We start from the raw sequence: 26,220 nt of genomic DNA, 5'->3' as shown, positions 1-26,220 counted from the left end.
TCCTGCATGAAAATCATGTTTTTCTTGAAGGATGCAGACTTCTTCCTGTACCACTGCTTGAAGAAGGTGTCTTCCAGAAACTGGCAGCAGGACTGGGAGTTGAGCTTGACTCCATCCTCAACCCGAAAAGGCCCCACAAGCTCATCTTTGATGATACCAGCCCAAACCAGTACTCCACCTCCACCTTGCTGGCGTCTGAGTCAGACTGGAGCTCTCTGCCCTTTACCAATCCAGCCACGGGCCCATCCATCTGGCCCATCAAGACTCACTCTCATTTCATCAGTCCATAAAACCTTAGAAAAATCAGTCTTGAGCTATTTCTTGGCCCAGTCTTGACGTTTCAGCTTGTGTGTCTTGTTCAGTGGTGGTCGTCTTTCAGCCTTTCTTACCTTGGCCATGTCTCTGAGTATTGCACACCTTGTGCTTTTGGGCACTCCAGTGATGTTGCAGCTCTGAAATATGGCCAAACTGGTGGCAAGTGGCATCTTGGCAGCTGCACGCTTGACTTTTCTCAGTTCATGGGCAGTTATTTTGCGCCTTGGTTTTTCCACACGCTTCTTGCGACCCTGTTGACTATTTTGAATGAAACGCTTGATTGTTCGATGATCACGCTTCAGAAGCTTTGCAATTTTAAGAGTGCTGCATCCCTCTGCAAGATATCTCACTATTTTTGACTTTTCTGAGCCTGTCAAGTCCTTCTTTTGACCCATTTTGCCAAAGGAAAGGAAGTTGCCTAATAATTATGCACACCTGATATAGGGTGTTGATGTCATTAGACCACACCCCTTCTCATTACAGAGATGCACATCACCTAATATGCTTAATTGGTAGTAGGCTTTCGAGCCTATACAGCTTGGAGTAAGACAACATGCATAAAGAGGATGATGCGGTCAAAATACTCATTTGCCTAATAATTCTGCACTCCCTGTATATATATATATATATATATATATATATATATATATATATATATATATATATATATATATATATATATATATATATATATATATATATATATATATATATATATATATATATATATATATAAAATACCGAAAAAGGCCCATAGTGTCAAACAAATATAAACGTCACTTACCAAGACACTCATCTACTGGGAAACTGTCAAACCAGTACTGAAGAACAAACAGGGGAGGAAAAAGACATGTCCCTGCGACACCTGTGGAAGGCTTGTGACTAATTTCATACCAAGTGAAAAATTAGGCACAATCCATTCTCCAAACTCATCCCTCTGACAGGGAACCGCACTCTGAGCAGAAATGGCCTCAACTCAGTCTAAGGACCTCTCTCTTTGCACATCTTCACCTTCCTCCAGCAGAGGCAAAGACAAGACTAAGGTGCCGGTGAGGTGGGAGGGGTTATATCCAGCTTTTTGGGTTTGGGAATCTTTGCCTCCTCTTAGTGGCAGGGAAGACCACTTCCCAGGAGTAACAAATCATCAGCTCTCACCTCCTGTATGAAATAAAAATGCTTCTAATAAAATATGTAACAGTTTTAATGAAAGCTCTAAGTACATAAGCCTCATAACCCTCATTAAGCACTGTATCGTCTCAGAAAGTTGGCGGTGGCATGTATTTCTCAAGGAGGATTCTTTGCTGACCACACTCTCTGAATAGGTAGGTGTTTTGAAAGCAGGTTTGCGGACATATGTATATATGCTCCATGCACTGTAAAATCTTTCACTTAAAATAGTCATAATATTTACTACAAGTTTGTCAGTTAATATATGTGTGTAGCAAAGCTGCTTATATCTAAAACTCAGTTTTTAAGTTGTATGGCCTTTTAAATATGCCAAAAACGAATAAATTGATTAATTTCAGTATTGTATAGATTGACAATCCAAACACATGCGCCTAAAGACAAAATCAACCAAATTTGCTAACCCTATATTAAAAGTTTCATAATTTGTAAGAATTAATTAATAAACAGATAAATAGGTAGATGATAAATTATGATATCCAAATGTTACTAAAGTATAACTATCCATAAAAAAACTCCCTGAAAAAAACAAAAAAAACAAAAAAAAAACAATAAAACAACCAATTGTAGTACATTAACCCCTTAGTGACCAGAGCACTTTTCCATTTTCTGTCCGTTTGGGACCAAGGCTATTTTTACATTTCTGCGGTGTTTGTGTTTAGCTGAAATTTTCCTCTTACTCATTTACTGTACCCACACATATTATATACCGTTTTTCTCGCCATTAAATGGACTTTCTAAAAATACCATTATTTTCATCATATCTTATCATTTACTATAAAAAAAATTATAAAATATGAGGAAAAATTGAAAAAAACACACTTTTTCTAACTTTGAACCCCAAAATCTGTTACATATCTACAACCACCAAAAAACACCCATGCTAAATTGTTTCTAAATTTTGTCCTGAGTTTAGAAATACCCAATGTTTACATCTTCTTTGCTTTTTTTGTAACTTATAGGGCCATAAATACAAGTAGCACTTTGCTATTTTCAAACCATTTTTTTTTCAAAATTAACGCTAGTTACATTAGAACACTAATATCTTTCAGGAATCCCTGAATATCCATTGACATGTATATATTTTTTTTTAGAAGACATCCCAAATTATTGATCTAGGCCCATTTTGGTATATTTCATGCCACCATTTCACCGCCAAATGCGATCAAACACAAAAAATTGTTCACTTTTTCACAAATTTTTTCACAAACTTTCAGTTTCTCACTGAAATTATTTACATACTGCTTGTGCAATTATGGCATAAATGGTTGTAAATTCTTCTCTGGGATCCCCTTTGTTCAGAAATAGCAGACATATATGGCTTTGGCATTGCTTTTTGGTAATTAGAAGGCCGCTAAATGCCACTGCGCACCACACTTGTATTATGCCCAGCAGTGAAGGGGTTAATTAGGGAGCATGTAAGGAGCTTTTTGGGGTAATTTTAGCTTTAGTGTAGTGTAGTAGACAACCCCAAGTATTGATCTAGGCCCATTTTGGTATATTTCATGCCACCATTTCACCGCCAAATGCGATAAAATTAAAAAAAACGTAAAATTTTTCATAATTTTAGGTTTCTCACTGAAATAATTTACAAACAGCTTGTGCAATTATGGCACAAATGGTTGTAAATGCTTCTCTGGGATCCCCTTTGTTCAGAAATAGCAGACATATATGACTTTGGAGTTGCTTTTTGGTAATTAGAATGCTGCTAAATGGCGCTGCGCATCACACGTGTATTATGGCTAGCAGTGAAGGGGTCAATTAGGTAGCTTGTAGGGAGCTTGCAGGGTTAATTTTAGCTTTAGTGTAAAGATCAGCCTCCCACCTGAAACATCAGACCCCCTGATCCCTCCCAAACATCTCTCTTCCCTCCCCTACCCCACAAATGTCCCCGCCATCTTAAGTACTGGCAGAAACTCTGCCAGTACTAAAATAAAAGGTATATTTGGGCTTTTTTGTGCATTTTTTGTTAGCATATTTACATATGCTTCTGTGTAGGGATCCCCCTTAGCCCCCAACCTCACTGATCCCCCACTAAACAGCTCTCTAACCCTCCCCCTCTGACTTAATGTGCGCCATCTTGGGTACTGGCAGCTGTCTGCCAGTACCCAGTTTAGTGAAAAAAAGCTTTTTTTTTAAATAAAATGTCCCTTTTCTGTAGTGTAGCTTTCCCCCCCCCCCAAGACCAACCCCCACCCCTTCCAGATCCCTTAGATGGTTTTTAAAACATAATTTATGTAAGAACTTACCTGATAAATTCATTTCTTTCATATTAACAAGAGTCCATGAGCTAGTGACGTATGGGATATACATTCCTACCAGGAGGGGCAAAGTTTCCCAAACCTTAAAATGCCTATAAATACACCCCTCACCACACCCACAAATCAGTTTAACGAATAGCCAAGAAGTGGGGTGATAAGAAAAAAAGTGCGAAGCATATAAAATAAGGAATTGGAATAATTGTGCTTTATACAAAAAAATCATAACCACCACAAAAAAGGGTGGGCCTCATGGACTCTTGTTAATATGAAAGAAATGAATTTATCAGGTAAGTTCTTACATAAATTATGTTTTCTTTCATGTAATTAACAAGAGTCCATGAGCTAGTGACGTATGGGATAATGACTACCCAAGATGTGGATCTTTCCACACAAGAGTCACTAGAGAGGGAGGGATAAAATAAAGACAGCCAATTCCTGCTGAAAATAATCCACACCCAAAATAAAGTTTAACAAAAAACATAAGCAGAAGATTCAAACTGAAACCGCTGCCTGAAGAACTTTTCTACCAAAAACTGCTTCAGAAGAAGAAAATACATCAAAATGGTAGAATTTAGTAAAAGTATGCAAAGAGGACCAAGTTGCTGCTTTGCAGATCTGGTCAACCGAAGCTTCATTCCTAAACGCCCAGGAAGTAGAAACTGACCTAGTAGAATGAGCTGTAATTCTTTGAGGCGGAATTTTACCCGACTCAACATAGGCAAGATGAATTAAAGATTTCAACCAAGATGCCAAAGAAATGGCAGAAGCTTTCTGGCCTTTCCTAGAACCGGAAAAGATAACAAATAGACTAGAAGTCTTACGGAAAGATTTCGTAGCTTCAACATAATATTTCAAAGCTCTAACAACATCCAAAGAATGCAATGATTTCTCCTTAGAATTCTTAGGATTAGGACATAATGAAGGAACCACAATTTCTCTACTAATGTTGTTGGAATTCACAACTTTAGGTAAAAATTCAAAAGAAGTTCGCAACACCGCCTTATCCTGATGAAAAATCAGAAAAGGAGACTCACACGAAAGAGCAGATAATTCAGAAACTCTTCTAGCAGAAGAGATGGCCAAAAGGAACAAAACTTTCCAAGAAAGTAATTTAATGTCCAATGAATGCATAGGTTCAAACGGAGGAGCTTGAAGAGCTCCCAAAACCAAATTCAAACTCCATGGAGGAGAAATTGACTTAATGACAGGTTTTATACGAACCAAAGCTTGTACAAAACAATGAATATCAGGAAGAATAGCAATCTTTCTGTGAAAAAGAACAGAAAGAGCGGAGATTTGTCCTTTCAAAGAACTCGCGGACAAACCCTTATCTAAACCATCCTGAAGAAACTGTAAAATTCTCGGTATTCTAAAAGAATGCCAAGAAAAATGATGAGAAAGACACCAAGAAATATAAGTCTTCCAGACTCTATAATATATCTCTCGAGATACAGATTTACGAGCCTGTAACATAGTATTAATCCCGGAGTCAGAGAAACCTCTATGACCAAGAATCAAGCGTTCAATCTCCATACCTTTAAATTTAAGGATTTCAGATCCGGATGGAAAAAAGGACCTTGAGACAGAAGGTCTGGTCTTAACGGAAGAGTCCATGGTTGGCAAGATGCCATCCGGACAAGATCCGCATACCAAAACCTGTGAGGCCATGCCGGAGCTATTAGCAGAACAAACGAGCATTCCCTCAGAATCTTGGAGATTACTCTTGGAAGAAGAACTAGAGGCGGAAAGATATAGGCAGGATGATACTTCCAAGGAAGTGATAATGCATCCACTGCCTCCGCCTGAGGATCCCGGGATCTGGACAGATACCTGGGAAGTTTCTTGTTTAGATGAGAGGCCATCAGATCTATCTCTGGGGGCCCCCACATTTGAACAATCTGAAGAAATACCTCTGGGTGAAGAGACCATTCGCTGGGATGCAACGTTTGGCGACTGAGATAATCCGCTTCCCAATTGTCTACACCTGGGATATGAACCGCAGAGATTAGACAGGAGCTGGATTCCGCCCAAACCAAAATTCGAGATACTTCTTTCATAGCCAGAGGACTGTGAGTCCCTCCTTGATGATTGATGTATGCCACAGTTGTGACATTGTCTGTCTGAAAACAAATGAACGATTCTCTCTTCAGAAGAGGCCAAAACTGAAGAGCTCTGAAAACTGCACGGAGTTCCAAGATATTGATCGGTAATCTCACCTCCTGAGATTACCAAACTCCTTGTGCCGTCAGAGATCCCCACACAGCTCCCCAACCTGTGAGACTTGCATCTGTTGAAATTACAGTCCAGGTCGGAAGAACAAAAGAAGCCCCCTGAATTAAACGATGGTGATCTGTCCACCACGTTAGAGAGTGCCGAACAATCGGTTTTAAAGATATTAATTGATATATCTTCGTGTAATCCCTGCACCATTGGTTCAGCATACAGAGCTGAAGAGGTCGCATGTGAAAACGAGCAAAGGGGATCGCGTCCGATGCAGCAGTCATAAGACCTAGAATTTCCATGCATAAGGCTACCGAAGGGAATGATTGAGACTGAAGGTTTCGACAGGCTGTAATCAATTTTAGACGTCTCTTGTCTGTTAAAGACAAAGTCATGGACACTGAATCTATCTGGAAACCCAGAAAGGTTACCCTTGTTTGAGGAATCAAAGAACTTTTTGGTAAATTGATCCTCCAACCATGATCTTGAAGAAACAACACAAGTCGATTCGTATGAGACTCTGCTAAATGTAAAGACGGAGCAAGTACCAAGATATCGTCCAAATAAGGAAATACCACAATACCCTGTTCTCTGATTACAGACAGAAGGGCACCGAGAATCTTTGTGAAAATTCTTGGAGCTGTAGCAAGGCCAAACGGTAGAGCCACAAATTGGTAATGCTTGTCTAGAAAAGAGAATCTCAGGAACTGATAATGATCTGGATGAATCGGAATATGCAGATATGCATCCTGTAAATCTATTGTGGACATATAATTCCCTTGCTGAACAAAAGGCAATATAGTCCTTACAGTTACCATCTTGAACGTTGGTATCCTTACATAACGATTCAATAATTTTAGATCCAGAACTGGTCTGAAGGAATTCTCCTTCTTTGGTACAATGAAGAGATTTGAATAAAACCCCATCCCCTGTTCCGGAACTGGAACTGGCATAATTACTCCAGCCAACTCTAGATCTGAAACACAATTCAGAAATGCTTGAGCTTTCACTGGATTTACTGGGACATGGGAAAGAAAAAATCTCTTTGCAGGAGGTCTCATCTTGAAACCAATTCTGTACCCTTCTGAAACAATGTTCTGAATCCAAAGATTGTGAACAGAATTGATCCAAATTTCTTTGAAAAAACGTAACCTGCCCCCTACCAGCTGAACTGGAATGAGGGCCGTACCTTCATGTGAACTTAGAAGCAGGCTTTGCCTTTCTAGCAGGCTTGGATTTATTCCAGACTGGAGATGGTTTCCAAACTGAAACTGCTCCTGAGGACGAAGGATCAGGCTTTTGTTCTTTGTTGAAACGAAAGGAACGAAAACGATTGTTAGCCCTGTTTTTACCTTAGACTTTTTATCCTGTGGTAAAAAAGTTCCTTTCCCACCAGTAACAGTTGAAATAATAGAATCCAACTGAGAACCAAATAATTTGTTTCCCTGGAAAGAAATGGAAAGTAGAGTTGATTTAGAAGCCATATCAGCATTCCAAGTCTTAAGCCATAAAGCTCTTCTGGCTAAGATAGCCAGAGACATAAATCTAACATCAACTCTAATAATATCAAAAATGGCATCACAGATGAAATTATTAGCATGCTGAAGAAGAATAATAATATCATGAGAATCACGATTTGTTACTTGTTGCGCTAGAGTTTCCAACCAAAAAGTTGAAGCTGCAGCAACATCAGCCAATGATATAGCAGGTCTAAGAAGATTACCTGAACATAGATAAGCTTTTCTTAGAAAAGATTCAATTTTTCTATCTAAAGGGTCCTTAAACGAGGTACCATCTGATGTAGGAATGGTAGTACGTTTAGCAAGGGTAGAAATAGCCCCATCAACTTTAGGGATTTTGTCCCAAAATTCTAATCTGTCAGGCGGAACAGGATATAATTGCTTAAAACGTTTAGAAGGAGTAAATGAATTACCCAATCTATCCCATTCCTTAGCAATTACTGCAGAAATAGCATTAGGAACAGGAAAGACTTCTGGAATAACCGCAGGAGCTTTAAAAACCTTATCCAAACGTATAGAATTAGTATCAAGAGGACTAGAATCCTCTATTTCTAAAGCAATTAGTACTTCTTTAAGTAAAGAGCGAATAAATTCCATCTTAAATAAATATGAAGATTTATCAGCATCAATCTCTGAGACAGAATCCTCTGAACCAGAAGAGTCCAAAGAATCAGAATGATGGTGTTCATTTAAAAATTCATCTGTAGAGAGAGAAGATTTAAAAGACTTTTTACGTTTACTAGAAGGAGAAATAACAGACAAAGCCTTCTTTATGGATTCAGAAACAAAATCTCTTATGTTATCAGGAACATTCTGCACCTTAGATGTTGAGGGAACTGCAACAGGCAATGGTACATCACTAAAGGAAATATTATCTGCATTAACAAGTTTGTCATGACATTTAATACAAACAACAGCTGGAGGAATAGCTACCAAAAGTTTACAGCAGATACACTTAGCTTTGGTAGATCCAGCAGGCAGAGGTTTTCCTGTAGTATCTTCTGGCTCAGATGCAACGTGAGACATCTTGCAATATGTAAGAGAAAAAACAACATATAAAGCAAAATAGATCAAATTCCTTATAAGACAGTTTCAGGAATGGGAAAAAAATGCCAAACATCAAGCTTCTAGCAACCAGAAGCAAATGAAAAATGAGACTGAAATAATGTGGAGACAAAAGCGACGCCCATATTTTTTGGCGCCAAATAAGACGCCCACATTATTTGGCGCCTAAATGCTTTTGGCGCCAAAAATGACGCCACATCCGGAACGCCGACATTTTTGGCGCAAAATAACGTCAAAAAAATGACGCAACTTCCGGCGACACGTATGACGCCGGAAACGGAAATGAATTTTTGCGCCAAAAAAGTCCGCGCCAAGAATGACGCAATAAAATGAAGCATTTTCAGCCCCCGCGAGCCTAACAGCCCACAGGGAAAAAAGTCAAATTTTTGAGGTAAGAAAAATAAGATAATTAAAGCATAATCCCAAATATGAAACTGACTGTCTGGAAATAAGGAAAGTTGAACATTCTGAGTCAAGGCAAATAAATGTTTGAATACATATATTTAGAACTTTATAAATAAAGTGCCCAACCATAGCTTAGAGTGTCACAGAAAATAAGACTTACTTACCCCAGGACACTCATCTACATGTTTGTAGAAAGCCAAACCAGTACTGAAACGAGAATCAGTAGAGGAAATGGTAAATATAAGAGTATATCGTCGATCTGAAAAGGGAGGTAAGAGATGAATCTCTACGACCGATAACAGAGAACCTTATGAAATAGACCCCGTAGAAGGAGATCACTGCATTCAATAGGCAATACTCTCCTCACATCCCTCTGACATTCACTGCACGCTGAGAGGAAAACCGGGCTCCAACTTGCTGCGGAGCGCATATCAACGTAGAATCTAGCACAAACTTACTTCACCACCTCCCTTGGAGGCAAAGTTTGTAAAACTGATTTGTGGGTGTGGTGAGGGGTGTATTTATAGGCATTTTAAGGTTTGGGAAACTTTGCCCCTCCTGGTAGGAATGTATATCCCATACGTCACTAGCTCATGGACTCTTGTTAATTACATGAAAGAAAATAAAGTTTATTACATTATTTTTTTACTTTTACTTGTTAACTTTTCTGTAGTGTAGCGGTTCCCACCCGCTCCCGCCCCGTGCACGCGCCCGCCCGCCACCCCCGTGCACGCGCGCGCGCCCGTGCGCGCCCTCGACGGTCCCGATCCCGATCCCGCCCCCCGTGACGTCACGCGCAACACCGATGGCCGCCCACCCGCCTCCCAATTCGGCTCCCACCCACCAACGATACCGGCCATCGATGTCCGGTGCAGAGAGGGCCACAGAGTGGCTCTCTCTGCATCGGATGGCCATGTATGGTTATTGCAGGATGCCTCCATATCGAGGCATCACTGCAATAACCGGAAAGCAGCTGGAAGCGAGCAGGATCGCTTCCAGCTGCTTTCCACACCGAGGACGTGCAGGGTACGTCCTCAGGCATTAACTGCCTTTTTTTTGAGGACGTACCCTGCACGTCCTCGGTCATTAAGGGGTTAATGATGACACCTAATAGTTGTTCATTTTTGGGACCTAGTATTTTAAGTTAATTGTTTTTGTTTATTTGGGTACTCACTGGGATACCATGGGGGCAGTAACTGAATATTTCATTAGCACCGGCAAGGAAAGGAGTTCAATGAGCTGTACTGCAGTTTCATCAGTGGCTTGATGCATGTCAGGATCCAGTGGGAAGGAAAACTGCCCTGGCACCACATGGCTAAGAATATGGAGGACAGGAGGCTCTGCTGTATTAAAATAAAAAGGGACATAATTAATTAATATTAGTTGCCAAATAATTATGTTTATTACTGAAAAAACTAAATTCATACTTACCTGACACATTTCTTTCTTTCCGGGCAAGGAGTCTATAACGTCATTCGAATTAAAGGGCCATGATACCCAATTGTTGAAACACTTGAAAGTGATGCAGCATAGCTGTAAAAAGCAAACTAGAAAATATCACCTGAGCATCTCTATTTAAAAAAGAAAGATATTTTACCTCAAAAATTCCTCAGTAGCCACATCCCATTGTAAAGGACTTCTAAGCAGCAAATCAGTATGTCTGTCCTGGGACAGCTAAGGGAGTGAGCTTTCGTGCACTCTCATGTTATTTCCCTATTCAGTTTGAGGAAGTTTACTATGAAATCTCATGAAAGTTAAGTCAAATCTAATGAGATCACAGTAAAAGAGTTTATTTTTTTCCCGGCAGCTGGGCAGCAGCTGAGTATAACTTTTTACACAGAACTTACTCTGCTGAGCTGAGGAAGTTGTGAGGTAAAACATCTTCCTTTTTTACATAGAGATGCTCAGGTGATATTTTCCTGTCAGCTTTTTACAGTTATACTGCATCAGTTTTCAAGTGATTTAGTATTTCACCTAGAGGTGATCAGTACTAACTCAACAGTATAATGCAGAGAAAACTGTCATATCTACATGAAGCTCCGCCAAATCCTTTTTTCAGATTATTGTGACTACTTCCGTTTGTCTCCTGAGGAGGTCATTGAGTAGGAACCTGTGCAACGTGTGTTTGACGCCGACATTTGCAAATTAAGCTGTGAGTACAGATATTGTTTTTCAATACGAGATTTGATATTGCACTAAAAGGATTTCTCCGTTCATAGGAGTACCCGTTCATCTGTTAAAAGACTCCCGGTGCTATAACTGGAGTACCCGTTCATCTGTTAAAAGACTCTTGGTGTTAATATCGACAACATACTGACGCTGCTAAAAGACTGTTAGTCCAAACCCTATGGCACCTGAGACGGCTAGTCAGTGTCCACTTGAACTTCTATTAGGAACACTTTTGGACTGTTTGTTTTTACATAGGCGGGATACATTATTTGATTTTAGTAATATTGTGTCTGCACATTATAATTAATATTAGTATGTATCCTCATAGGGTTCCTTTTGTATTTTGTATCTGTATTTCTATTTCTTATGTTTAAAAGCCCACTTTGTCAGTTGTCATTTCATTGTACATTTGTTGATATTAAATTACTGTATAAATTTTGTTTTATTTTAAAACGGCTAAATTGATTGCTTTTTAATTGCACTGATGAAATTATTGAGTATATTAAATGTGTTTTAATTGTAAACCGGCACCTTTATTTGTCTCTATTTTGTCTCTATTTTTAGGAGTTTATTCATGAGATTATTTTAGCTTATTTATTAGATTTGTATTTGTCCTTACTTTTGTGGTTAATCTTCTGCAGCTGTAAGCTTCAAGTACTGTTTCATATATATCGGCTTTTTAACCCTTTCATGACATAGGCAATTGTTCATGTTCTGAACGTAAACGAAACCTTGAATTTCAGCTATATGTCTTTTCAACCATAATTTACCCCTTTCACATTAAGTGCACCCACACTAATTATATATTGTTTTTTAGAGGACAGATAGGGCTTTCTTTTGGCATAAAAGATTTATTTCTCAACTATAATTTTATATAAAAAAAACTCAAAGTAAGTGTGAGAAATTAAGAAATTTGAAGCTTTCCAAATGATTTTATTGTGAATATCATCATCCTGATATATGTTACTGCAATAAAACACCCATACTTGTGTTAAGCGATGTCCCATGAGTATAACGATACCCCCCATGTACAGGTTTTCTGAGTTTTCTGGAAATTACAAGGCCCAACATACGGCCTACCCATTTACATAGAAATCTGGCACATTCATTTTCTGGGCTTAAGTTGTCTTTCATACATTATAGCAGCCCAGGAATGAAAATAACCCCATCATGGCATACCATTTACAAAAGTAGACACCCTAGGGTATTCCAAAAGGGCCATGTCACATCTTTTTGTGAAGCCCCTTAGTCACAACACCTGGCCAAATGTAATGGTCATTTTTGTTGGATGCGTTTATTTGCACAAACACTGCACTTTGGCTGTCTCTGTCATCAACCTTTTATGTTTTTATGCTATAAAACACACATATTAGTGTTTGTCAAGGTCCTACGAGTAAAACAGTACCCCCCATGTACAGGTTTTATGGGGTTTACAGAAGTTACAGGGCCAAATATGGGGTCTGCCCATTTCAGTTTTTATGCATGGAAATTTGGCACCTTAATTTTCTGTGCCTATGTCCTCTTTGAGACATTATAGCAGCCCAGGAATGAAAATTACCCCATCATGGCATACCATTTTCAAAAGAAGACACCCTAGGGTATTCCAAAAGCCACATGTCACATCTTTTTGTGAAGCCCCTTAGTCACAACACCTGGCCAAATATAATGGTCTTTTTTTTTTGCATGCGTTTTTTGCACAAACACTGCCCTTTGGCTGTTTCTGTCATCAACGTTTTATGTTTTGCTGCTATAAAACACACATATTTGTGTTTGTCAATGTCCTAAGAGTAAAACAGTACCCCCCATGTACATGTTTTATGGGGTTTACAGATGTTACAGGGCCAAATATGGGATCTGCCCATTTACATGGAAAATTGGCACATTCATTTTATGGGCCTTTGTCCTCTTTGAGACATTATAGCAGCCCAGGAATGAAAATTACCCCATCGTGGCATACCATTTATAAAAGTAGACAACCTAGGGTATTGAAAAAGGACTATGTTTAGTCTTTGTTTGTAGCCACTTAGTCACAACATCTGGCCAAAGGTAATGTTCATATTTCAGTTTATCACAAAAACACTGCCTTTTTGCTGTTTATATCATCCTTGTATGTTTTACTGCTATAATACACCCATCTTTGTGTTCAGCGATGTCCCATGAGTACAACAATACCCCCTATGTACAGGTTTTATGTGGTTTCAGGAAGTTACAGCGCCCAATATAGGGTCTGCCAATTTGCATGGAAATTGGGCACATTGATTTTATGGACCTTTGTTGCCTTTGAGACAGTATGGCAGCGCAGGAATGAAAATTACCCCACCATGGCATACCATTTGCAAAAGTAGACAACCCAGGGTATTGAAACAGGACAATGTTTAGTCTTTTTTTGCAGCCACTTAGTCACAAAACCTGGTCAAATTTAGTGGTCATATTTTTTAATTTGCTTTTTTCACACAGACTTTGCCTTTTTTCTATTTAGATCAACATCATTATATTTTTTACTGCTATAATACACCAATATCCGTGTTCAGTGATCTCCCATGAGTGCAACAATACCCCCTATGCACAGGTTTTATGTGGTTTTAGGAAGTTACAGGGCCCAATATAGGGTCTGCATAGAAATTTGGCACATTGATTTTCTGGACCTATGTTGCCTTTGAGACAGTATGGCAGCCCAGGAATGAAAATTACCCCCCTCATGACATACCATTTGCAAAAGTGGATAACTCAGGATATTCTAAAAGGAGTATTTTAGTTGTTTTGTATAACTTATAATGGCCTTAGAGTGGATGGGCTTAACATATAAAGGGACAGGACAAGGTCAGGGGATTTATGAAGTTAGGAATACAGAATAATAAAATAAAATAAATTAGGAACACATACAGATTGCTTTCAAATTAAAAGTTTAACTCTGTGTGATATATTCGAAAGCAATCAGTGATACAGAGGCCAGGTTGAGAGGGGCAGTCAGGGCAATGGTAACTAGAATCCCTCCTCCCTCCTTTTTTATAGCAGACTCTGCATCTTTTCTGGGGTGTTAATTTGCAGGCAGTGGGGGGGGATCTTAGTGGGAAAATGCCTGCCACAGAGTCGCTCGACATTTTCAGATTGAACAGTGGGAGGATTAGGGGTCTGGTTAAACAAAATATCAGATGTTACATTTAACACAAATTCCAAAAAAGTATAAGTTTTCCCTGTGCCTGTTTTTTTGTACAGCACATATGCATTATATACTGCGATCTGCATAATATAAAAGGCTACTTTTTTGTACCAAGTTCTAGTTTTTCTTTGAATTAGATATGGCTGCAGGCACCGGTCAGCTAAATCTGCCCCCCCATCTTTTTGTTGTACTCCACAATGCACTTTGGCTTTAGGATCTGTGCAGATCTTCCCTTCACAGACACTGGCACTGTAGCTTCATCGTGCATTGTGGAGAGCATGTACACATCTTTTTTATCAGTGTACCGAAGGGCCAGTAGCTCATTGTGGCGTAAAGCTGACGTTGTGCCCCTACTTTTTTTTCCATATGTCAGCTTCTGGGGGAAACCTTTGCGATTTTTTCTTGTTGTGCCACAGGCCACGGTTTCAAAATAAGATAAAAATTTTAATAGCTCTGTGCTGGTGTAAATATTATCGAGCCACAAATGGTACCCTTTATTTAGCAGGGGTAGTAGGAGATCCCACACAATGTTCCCACTTGTGCCAACGGAATCTGGGCAGCCAGGTGGATCCAAGTGGCTATCCTTTCCCTGGTAGATGCGAAATGCCCAGGTATACCCAGTACTGCATTCACAGAGCTTATAAAATTTTACCCCATAGCGGGACCTCTTGGATGGTATATATTGCTTGAAAAGCAATCTCCCCTTAAAATTCATGAGGGACTCATCAATGCAAATGTCCTGCTCAGGTATGTAAACTTCTTTAAATTTTTGGGACAGGTGGCTTATCAGGGGCCTTAGTTTATATAACCTGTCATGCAGGGGGTCATTTTGGGGGGGGCACTTGGTATTATCATTAAAATGGAGAAACCGCAGCAATTGTTCATATCTGTCCCTCTTTATAACCCCTGGAAAAAGAGGGGTAGCCAGGATGGGGTTCTGGCTCCAGTATGAACGAATGCTGGGTTTCTTCACAATCCCCATTATTAATGTCAGGGCCCAAAACTTTTTAATCTCTGGTATGTCAGTGGGGTGCCAGGTATTTTTTCTGACATACAGAGATTGGGGATTTTTGGACAGATACTGGCTGGCATATAAATTTGTTTGAGCAACTATATGCTCAAACATGGTATCTGTCAGAATCAGGGACATATATTTTATTGGCTCACATACTGGAACATCACTTGTGATGCCAGGAGTCTCAGTAAATTCTGGCATTTCTGGGGCAGTGAAATTTGGGGGTATCCAATTTTGGTAATTTGTGCGATGCCTCCTTTTAGGTGGCGGGCAGGGAGCACCAGCATCAGATGTATCACTCAGGGGCTCTATATCTGATGCCGTAAGGGTTGCGCTGTCAGACAGAGCAGAGAGGGTTTCACTCCCTGTATCTGCGGCAAGAATGGCATAAGCCTCTTCTGCTGAATAGCGTGCCATAAGGGATTTTTTTCAGTACAAATTACCACTTCACCACCACCAATTCCCACTTCACCTTCCCCAAAATCCCACTAAACCACCACAATTACCACCTCCCAATTACCACCCACCTATTCCCACCCACCCTATTCCCTCAGATTTTTTTTTTTTTTAAAAATTATGATTTTTTCTTTATATATATATATATATATATATATATATATATATTTATAAACTAAAAAAAAAAAAAGGAACTGGGAAGGGTAGTGATTGGGAACAGCAGGGAAGGGGTTAATAATAACTAAAGATCCCCACAAATAAACTTTTGGGCACTAATCAAAGCCCTGACAGGCTGATCACTGTAATATTAGGCTGATCACAGTAGCAGCTCAGTGATCAGCAGCAAAAACAATATATATATATATTTGTAACCCCCACAAATAAACCCCAAACGCTTTTGATCAACACTGATCAAAGCCCTAACTGGATAACCAAGTTATATTAGGCTGATCACAGTAGCAGCTCTGTGATCAGCAGCAAAAAAATATATATATATATATATATATATTGTATTTATATTTTTTATAGATTTTTTCCCCTCTCTAGCACTACAAACACTAAACTGTCTTCCTCTCTCTCTCTCAGATCGCACTGAGAGCAGAGAGGAAGCGGATACACTTGTAACAGCCAATGATTCCACTCATTGGCTGCTACAGTGTTACAGGGGACAATCGATACACCCCCTCCATGCTGATTGGATCCTGGGGGAGTGCCAGAGGTGCTAGGCACATCCCCCAACCGGATCCACAACAAACAAAATATCGGAGGGGGCACAGGAGCTGAAAACCGTTATGCCGTTCTATTCCGTCATAACAGCTCTAAAGCCCAGTGTAATTATGACGGAATGGAACAGCATAACGGCGTTAAAAGGTTAAGTATCAGTTTGTTTAGACAGGTATTTGGTTTTTGATACTCTTTAGCTCTTTTTTGAGCGCTCCCTAGTACCTCTTTTTCTGTCTAGTGTTTTTTAGGTTTACTGAGAGATACCTATATTCTAGTTGGAGTGTGCAGTATTATTTTTGGCGCTGGTCACTCTATTCTGTTTGTTAAGTGTAACTTCCCTTACCCATAATCCCCAGTCATTCAGCCAAAGGAAAATGGAAAAAGAAGAAACACCAGCGTGAAAAGGTGCCTGAGGTTAACTAAAAAAAACTGCCAAATTATAATTAAAAGAGAGCAGGGTCGTGGACTCTTCATGCCTGGAAAGAAATTTATCAGACAAGCATAAATGTTGTTTTCTTTCCTATGGCATGAAGAGTCCACAATGTCATTCCAATTACTAGTGGGAACCAATACCCAAGCTAGAGGACACGGAATGAACAGGGAGGGAGAAAAAGGCAGGAGGACCTAAACAGAAGGCACCATCGCTTGAAGAACCTTTCTACTAAAAGAGGCCTCAGCTGAGGCCAAAAGTATCAAATTTGTAGAATTTGGAAAAAGTATGCAAAGAGGACCATGTTGCCCCCTTGCAAATCTGTTCCACAGAGGCTTTGTTTTTGAAAGCCCAAGGAGACAGCCGTAGTGGAATGAGCCGCTATGCTTTCCAGACAAAACAACAGGGCAGAAGATTGCCAAAAATCTTTAGTAGCTTGTAGGTAAAATTTTAGAGCATGCACAACATCCAAGTTATGCAACAGATGTTCCTTCTGAGAAAAAGGAACAGGACAAACCAAGGAACAACAAATTCCTGATAGACAATGCTATCCAAAAACTACATTGAGAAAGAAATTCCAACTTAGAAAAAAAGACCACCTTTTACGCATAAAAGCTAAGATAAGGGAAATCATACTGCAGAGTCGAAAACACGGAAACTCTGCAAGCAGAATAAATAGTGAACCTTCCAAGAGAACGACTAATATCAACGGAGTGCAAAGACTCAAACTGAGCCTGCCGTAGAACTTTAATCCTGCTGCTCCTCCTTGGAGCCTTAACATTGATATTAAACACAGGTCTGATTCTGACCAAGACCTGATTAAAAGAAAGAACATCTGGCAAGTCTGCCAATATATGTAGAGATGAATGCACCGCTCCAAGAGGAATTGCATGCAAGCTCCAGGCAGATAGACTCAGAGAATCTAGAGAAAGAACTTCTGTGAAGCAACGCAGGAGTAATAGAACCACTGAAAAAACACCCCTAGAATCACCGAAACCTGCTTCTGTTAGATTTGTTTAAAAGACAGGAGGAAAACGGAGGAAACATGTGAAATAGACCAACATTTCCTGTAACCGCCAGAGTTACAACTTAGATCCGTTTGCGTATCCCAAGATCTCGATCCGAAAGTTGGAAGCTTGGCAGAAGACAAGACGTCCTTAGCTCCTACTCCGGAACTTCCCAGGTTATTACAGGGAAAACTTTTCAGATAAAGGGCACACTCCCTTGGAATAAAAATCAGTCCGCAGAGTGAATCTGCTTTCTAGAAATCCACTCCTGGGATGAGGACGACAGAAAAGAGACAATATAGAGGCTCTGGTAGTCGAAATATGCGAGACAGCTCCTTCATAGATAAGGAATTCCTCCCTGGAAGATATACGCCCCCCAAGTGATGATATCCAAATGGAATCAATAAAAAACAAATCAAAATACCAGTGGAAAACCAGCTATCAGAACATAGCTCTCGACTCTAGGATATATATATTGGGAGGATAGACTCCATCAGAGTTCAAATATCCTGATTCCAAAGGAAACTGCTCCCCAGCCGGAAAGGCTGGCTACCGAGGTCACAATCTCTCAATAAGTTCTCAGGAAGCCCTTTCCTTGGACAGATCGACCTGAGAGAGCTACCAGTACAGACATGGCAATAGGAAAATAGATGGCGCTGGTCTATAGAATGATTTTTCTCTAGATGATGAAGAGAAAAAAGGGCTTGAGGTGTATGTAGAAACCAGAGAACAAAAGTGCAGTATACTCACTTCATAAATTTATGGAGTGAGTATACTGCACTTTTGTTCTCTGGTTTCTACATACACCTCAAGCCCTTTTTTCTCTTCATCATCTAGAGAAAAATCATTCTATAGACCAGCGCCATCTATTTTCCTATTGCCATTCGTTTAAAGACAGTCACAGAGGAGAGACTGTAAGAAGGCTGCGGTCTCACTTAAAAGGAGAGTATTAGTTCTTGGCTTCTATTTAAAGTGTTAATTCCATTTTACACTTTGTACCATTATCTGTTTTTTGTATCTTTTTTGTATCTATATTGTTATATCACCAGTACAGACATCCCTAACCCGGATGTCTAAGAATGTTCTCTGAGAGAGAACCCATTTAAAAGAGACAGATGGAGATCTTTCTGAGGGGAAAACGTGCACGCAGTCCCCCACTACCATAAATTGTACATCCGAGTTTCCCACATGTGGGGAAGTCGCAGAGGTCAGCGGGCTTGGAGAGCAATGAACCAGCTACGCCCTGGGAGAGCCACCTTAGTGATAATGGCTAAAACTCCCCTGTCAAAAAAGTATTGCTAACGTAAAATAAAATAAAACGGAAAAGAGAATAGAAAAAGGCGCCTGAACAGAATAATGTCCAGGCAAGGAGCAACCACAATACCCTCAGATCTGGCCATAGCCAGAAGCGCCTCCCCTCTCCAACTATAAAATAGAAACAAAATCATATAGATGGGAGATACACAGGATAAAAATAATACCAAAAGGTACATATACTGTGTTAGCATAAGCAGAACATCTTGTTCACAAAACAGGAACCAGATTTCTATAATAGTAGAAATTCAGATGAATACCAGTAAACTACCACTAGATGGCAGAAAAGAGCAGGGAATCCCTGCTAATACCTACTAAAAAAACGATCCTTGCATAAACAGGCAAAATAAAGAAGCCCAATAAAGGTTAACTCTATACCTGCTCTATAAGTAAAAATTCTACCCAATTCTGTCCTTCTAAAAAACAACCCCTCTATAATATAAGAGGAGACATGTAAAGGGAACAAAAGTGTCGCTATACCCAATAGGCAGAACAAATATAGAGCATTTAGGAGCTTCGTGACTAAGAAAAACCCTGTTACACCACTGCTCCCACTAGGCAAAGGAGGATGCAGGGTGTACCTAACACTAGACTCTTGGTGTCATTCTGCTCACACCGGATTTAATGTCGAGTAATACTCCAACATGGTTCCACGTAAAGAGATTCCACCATATGCAACGCAGTCCGCTCCAGTTCACAGATAAAGGATCATCATCTGAACCGGAGCGCCTGCTATTCTACTTAAAAATACTTAGAGGCGGTAAGTGGAGAAATAACCCACACAAAACAAAGACAATGCTGAGATATGCGAAACTGACATGGGCCTATTACCTTCCATGTGAACGCCACTCTGTGCACACTTGAAGAACCCTGAGCGCCGTAATTGTACAGGACCTTAACTCGTGTCCAATATGTAAACTGCATAACACAACAGGGGTCTACATAGAACCCCTCCATGGTGCCGACACTAAAAAGGGTGCCACGGTATTTCCGCGGCTGACAACGAGGTAAAGGATGTAGCGAGCATAGCATAAAATCGAAAAGGGGGCAAATAATAAAGAAAAAACTCAATCCCTGCGACTTGCTATGTAGATTAGAAACGTCTAGCAAGTACGCTCTTTGCCTCTTCCTGCTGGCCAGGAGTTTAATATCCCACTAGTAATTGGAATGACGTTGTGGACTCTCCATGCCATAGGAAATAAATATCCTTTAAAGCAAAGGTTATGTCAAAGTTAAAATACAAAAAGGAAAACAGAGAAGTTATTAAAGAGACAGTAAACACACATATAGATTGTAATATAAACTGTTTAACTATAAGTAGCAAAAAAAAAAAAATCTTTGCAATATATTTTCTCATTTATTTTGCCCACATTCATGTAATTCTGAAAATGTGTGGAGTACAAGGGAGGCTTCAGAAGCCTAACCCTACAAAAACCAAAATATATGAAAGTAAAATGCATACAACTCGTACCTTTTCTGCACCAAATTATATATCATATTAATAAAAACATAAATTATGCTTACTAGATAATTTAATTTCTTTCTGTATAAGGAGAGTCCACGGCATCATTCCTTACTGTTGGGAAATACTGAACCTGGTCACCAGGAAGAGGCAAAGACACCCCAGCCAAAGGCTTAAATACCTCTCCCACTTCCCTTCATCCCCCAGTCATTCTGCCGAGGGAACAAGGAACAGTAGGAGAAATATCAGGGTATAAATGGTGCCAGAAGAAAAATATAATTTAGAGGGCCGCCCATAAGAAGGAAATTAAATTATCTGGTAAGCATAATTTATGTTTTCCTTCTTAATATAAGAAGAGTCTACGGCATCATTCCTTACTGTTGGGAAAACTATACCTAAGCTCTAGAGGACGCTGAATGATAACGGGAGGGACAAAAAGAGAAGCAGACCCTAATCTGAGGGCACCACAGCCTGCAAAACCTTTCTCCCGAAGCAAAAACATCAAACTTGTAAAATTTAGAAAAAGTATGTAAGGAGGGCCAGGTAGCCGCCCTACAAATCTGATCCACAGAGGCCTCGATCTTAAAGGCCCAAGAGGAAGCCACTGTCCCGTTGTCTCATAAGCCAAGCGGATAACACTCCTTAACCAAAAAGATAAGGAAGTCGAAGAGACCTTCTGACCCTTACGTTTCCCGGAATAGACAACAAACAAGGAAGAAGTTTGTCTAAAATCCTTAGTAGCCTGAAGATAGAACTTCAAGGCGAGAACCACATCCAAATTATGAAGCAAACAAGAAAGTTCCAGAATGTTGATCGGGAGGGAGCATTCCTCCTGCGTCCACAGGCCCTGTGCCTTCTTGGCACCCCAAACAGCTCCCCATCCTGATAAACTTGCTTCCGTAGTCACAATCTCCCAGGATGGTCTTAAGAAGGATGTCCCTCGGGACAGAAGATCTGGACAGAGCCACCAAGAGAGCGATTCCTCAAGGGGTTGTCCAGAGAAAACTGTTGAGACAGATCCGAATGATCGGCGTTCCACTGCCTCAGCATGCACAGTTGCAACGGTCTGAGACGGAACATGGCAAAGGGAATGATGTCCATGCTGGACACCATGAGACCAATCACCTCCATACACTGAGCCACAGAGGGCCTTAAGGAGGTCCAGAGAGCAAGACATGCCGAAGCTAGCTTGCAGCCAGCGTCTCTGGTCTGTTAGAAATATCCTCATGTATATGGAGTCTATTATAGTACCCAGGAATACCACCCTGGTGCTTGGTGTAAGAGAACTCTTTTCCAAGTTTATCTTCCATCCATGAGATCGAAGAAGAGAGCGGAGAGATTCCGAATGGTCTTCCGCCAGACGAAAAGATGGTGCTTGTACCAGAATATCGTCAAAGTAGGGAGCTACTGATATACCCGGGTTCTGGCAACGGCTAGAAGAGCCCCTAAAACCTTCGTAAAAGTTATTGGAGCAGTAGCTAGACCAAACGAAAGTGCAACGAACTGGAAGTGCTGGTCCAGGAACGCAAACCATAAGAACTGGAGGTGGTCCTTGTGGATTGGAACGTGAAGGTAAGCATCCTTCAGATCTATAGTGGTTATGAACTGTCCTTCCTGAACTAAGGGAAGGATGGACCCTATTGTATCCATCTTGAACGAGGGGATATTTAGAAATTTGTTTAAGCACTTTTAGTCCAGAATTGGGCGGAAAGTTCCCGCCTTCTTTGAGACCACGAAAAGGTTTGAATAGTATCCCAAACCTCTTTCTGCGATAGGCACCGGGACATTGACTCCTAAGGAGGACAGATCCCGAACGCACCCCAGAAAGGCTTCCCTCTTTTCCGGTCTGGAAGACAGGATTGAGAGGAGAAATCTGCCCTTGGGTGGATAAGACTTGAAACCTATCTTGTATCACTGAGCTATGACCTCCAGGTCCCATGGATTCTGCACGTCCCCAAAACAAGCATCTGAAAAGAGCGACAGTCTTCCCCCTACATGATCCAGAGCCAGATCGGGAGCTGCCCCTTCATGCCGATTTAGTGTCGGTGGGCATCTTGCTCTGCTTGGACTTATTTCAGGACTGAGCCGGCTTCCAAGTACTCTTGGTTTGCTCTGGCTTAGCAGAGGACTGCTGTCGTTGGGATTTATCAGAACGAAAGGAATGAAAATTAGAACCTTGTCCCTTAGACTTGATCTTTTTATCTTACGGTAAAAAGGCACCCTTGCTCCCTGTAACCGTGGAGATAATGGAGTCCAGGCCTGGACCAAATAAAATATTTCCCTTAAAGGGGCGAGAAAGAAGTCTGGACTTCAGCTAGAGCGCCCGACAGTCCTGAACCGAAAAGCCAGAAGCCTTAGCATTTAGGCAAATAATCTGCATGTTTGCATCACAGATAAAAGAATTAGCAATTCTCAAGGCCCTAATTCTTTCCTGGATAACGTCGAGGGGACCCTCCACCTCGATTAAATCCGACAAGGAGTCGAACCAGTAGGTAGCTCCTCCAGCAACCGGCCCTGCCTGTTGAAACAAACATCCTGTATGTTGAAACATTTTTCTTAGAAGAGTGGAGCTATCCTCAAGCGGGATAGTAGTGCGTTTTGGCAAACGTGGAGATAGCACCATCCACCTTAGGGACGGAACCCCACAACTCCAATTGAGAGTCCGGGACCGGGAATAATTTTTTAAAGGAAGACGAAGGGGAAAAGGAAGATCCAATTCGTTCTTAATAATGTTGGCCATCTTTACAGGAACAGGAAAAGTTAAAGGCACTAGCATGTCCTTGTAAACTCTGTCTAATTTAGGAATCAATGGTTCATCCGGCAGCTTGGCCCATGGAACCTCTAATGTAGACAGGACTTCCTTTAGAAGAAAACGTAAGTGTTCAATCTTAAATCTAAAGGCTGGTTCCTCCGCAGCAGGAGGCTTAGAGGCAGCAGACTCCGTCCCAGAAAGTTCATCCTCTGATGCCTCAGAGTGCAACTCATCCTTGGAAAAAAGAGACAGAGCAGTAAAATCCAATAAATTACATGATGACCCCGGAGCAGGAGAGCTATGTTTAACCTTTCGCTTGCATTTAGCAGGGCGAGGTAAAGCACTGGGGGCCGCAGACACCGCCGTTTTGTAACTGTAATTGTACGGTAAAATCTGGCGATAAAAGGCCCCCTCCAGATGGAGGATTAAGCGTGCTACGGGAAGCTGTGTGTGTAGAAGTAGATGAATGTAGGGTATGCACCTCACGGGACGGCGAGTCCTCAGAGGTGGACAGCTCAGTGGTCCTAAAAGGGTTAACTTTCTTTGACCGAACAACGTTGTCAAGGCATGTGGAACATAACTGAGAGGGTGGGCATACCAAAGCCTCCTCACAATATAAACAGGTATTACTATTTTGAATAGAGGGAGTACCCTCTAATATATCAGAATCCTACATAGCTTAAGCTAATAACAGCAGGACACATAAAATAAACTATCTTTATTTCTCAAAAACTGCACCTTTATACTCCCAATGGCTGGGGCACTCACCACCTCCTAGACCCAGAAATAAAGAGAAATAGCGTCTTCTCCGGCAGTCAGCTCCGTCAGGAAAGAGGGAATAAAATCGAGACCACTCCTGGTCACATGGTGCGCAAGGCAGGACCGCCCCTGCTATGAGAAAAAGCGTGCCAAGCTACAAGCTGCGCAGCACTCAAAGTGAAAGTAAAAACCTGTGCGTTCCAGCCACATTAACAGCCTATGAGCCCAATAAAATCTCACACATAAAGCAGCATAAAATCAAAGCATCACATTTGATTAATCCTAACTGTTCAATAACCCCCCTCAGGAGATATTAACCCATGATTCTATTAAGATAAAAGGTGCCACACTGTGACCCTGTCTTCTAGCGTTTTCAACATATGTAAAAATGTAAACGATCTTACCAGAATCCATGCTGTGGAACAGAAACACAGCCTCTTAAGTGCAACAGTCTTGTAGCATCGCTCCTGACATGGACTTGAGTGAGAAGACAAGCAGGCAGTGAAACTCGTCAACACGGATTGTTTAGGAGCTATTAGCAGGTAGTTCTGGATGGGTTCGCAGAAAGACTCTCCCTGCATCTCCAGACTCTAACTTTCGTCAATGCTCTTACTGAGAGGCTGACAAGACTACCTAAGGAACACTTCTCTGCCATCCTCCTGTGACGAAAGGCAAAGAATAACTGGAGGATGGGGGAAGTTAGAGAGATATTTAAGCCTTTTGGCTGGGGTGTCTTTGCCTCCTCCTGGTGGCCAGGTTCAGTATTTCCCAACAGTAAGCAATGATGCCGTGGACTCTCCTTATATTAAGAAGGAAAAGGGATTTTGCCAAAAAAATAAATTTTATAAAATAAAGTCCATGAATTATTGAATTATTAGGCGAATAAGATCTCATGTACAGCCTTGTAATAGGAGCATAGATTGTATGGAATTGTCCAGTGCCTCCATTGACAAACAGAAATTTAGACATTTGCACTCTGTTGTTTGCAAAACAAAACAAAAGTAATGTTTTATTTTCGCCTCTGGTTGGATGACAAAGCTGATTTAACTCAGTTAATTTTACCTTTTGGCCATGACTTATGCTGCCCAGAGAAAAGGGCAAAGGAGGTGTCTGCTACCTGGAGCAGAAGAACTGCAATAAAGTGTGAGAAGGAGATATCCAAAGGATTTTTAGTTTGGATTAAATTCTTTAACAGAGAAGTTGTACAGCAGGTATTGTTTTTTAGTGTTCCTTATTAAATTCTGATCCCTACACAGCACACAGATTTTCAGTTCAAATAGTTAGTAGTCATAGTTCCCCTTTTTTGGCACATATATACAACTAATGAGGACTTTTATAATTTCATGTGCTTAATAGTTTGTTCTCATTATTTTGTTAACTTCATGTTATGTATATTTTAACCAAAAGAGGGGCAACTACAATTTCTAAATATTATAACTGAAAACCTCTTTTGTGCTGTGTATGAATCTGAAATAAATTAAGACCAATATGCTTGAAGAGAGTGTGACATTTTAGTGCAATATTAATAAATGAATGTAAGTTAATTTAGCCTTTATCGTGTGTTTTTGGGGGCAGCAGATTTTACAGTTTATTTTTAATTATAAATATTTGTGACTTTGTGCACTTTCATACTGGCAAACATATTCACACCACTGATAAATTTTCCTTCAAATATCTGTCCAATGTACAATGGGTCGTACTGAAGAGCTCAGCGAGTTTATACGTGGCACTGTCATACGACACCTTTTGTGACAAGCCAATTTGTGAAAATTCTACCCCAGTCAACTGTAAATTTAATTATTGTAAAGTGGAAACATCTAAGAGCAACAACAGCCCAGCCACAAAGTGGTAGACCACGTAAACTCACAGAACAGGGCTGCAGAGTGCTGAAATGAATAGCACGTAAAAATTTGCCTAGCATCTGTTGTATCACTTAAAAACTGCATTTGAATGCAACATCAGCACTGTGTGTCGGGACTCGGGAGCTTCATGAAATGGGTTT

The 26,220-nt window shown here is 40.5% G+C and overlaps 1 protein-coding gene and 1 non-coding gene across 2 annotated transcripts in view; both read right to left on the bottom strand.

Annotated features, from left to right (window-relative positions):
* Nucleotides 1-26,220, bottom strand: part of TUBGCP6 (tubulin gamma complex associated protein 6) — a 379,035-nt gene that overhangs the window by 173,199 nt on the left and 179,616 nt on the right. Inside the window, exon 20 of the mRNA XM_053716637.1 lies at nucleotides 10,146-10,314. Within this exon, the coding sequence (XP_053572612.1) occupies nucleotides 10,146-10,314 (169 nt within the window). The remainder of the gene's footprint in view (nucleotides 1-10,145; nucleotides 10,315-26,220) is intronic.
* LOC128665289 (U1 spliceosomal RNA) lies at nucleotides 19,061-19,227 on the bottom strand. The gene has a single exon (XR_008403060.1). It is a non-coding gene; the product is annotated as a U1 spliceosomal RNA (small nuclear RNA).

The sequence above is a fragment of the Bombina bombina genome, chromosome 6, assembly GCF_027579735.1.
Source record: "Bombina bombina isolate aBomBom1 chromosome 6, aBomBom1.pri, whole genome shotgun sequence".
Taxonomy (NCBI): domain Eukaryota; kingdom Metazoa; phylum Chordata; class Amphibia; order Anura; family Bombinatoridae; genus Bombina; species Bombina bombina.
Note: the sequence above shows the minus strand (reverse complement) of the source record. Positions and strands in the feature narration are given on the sequence as shown.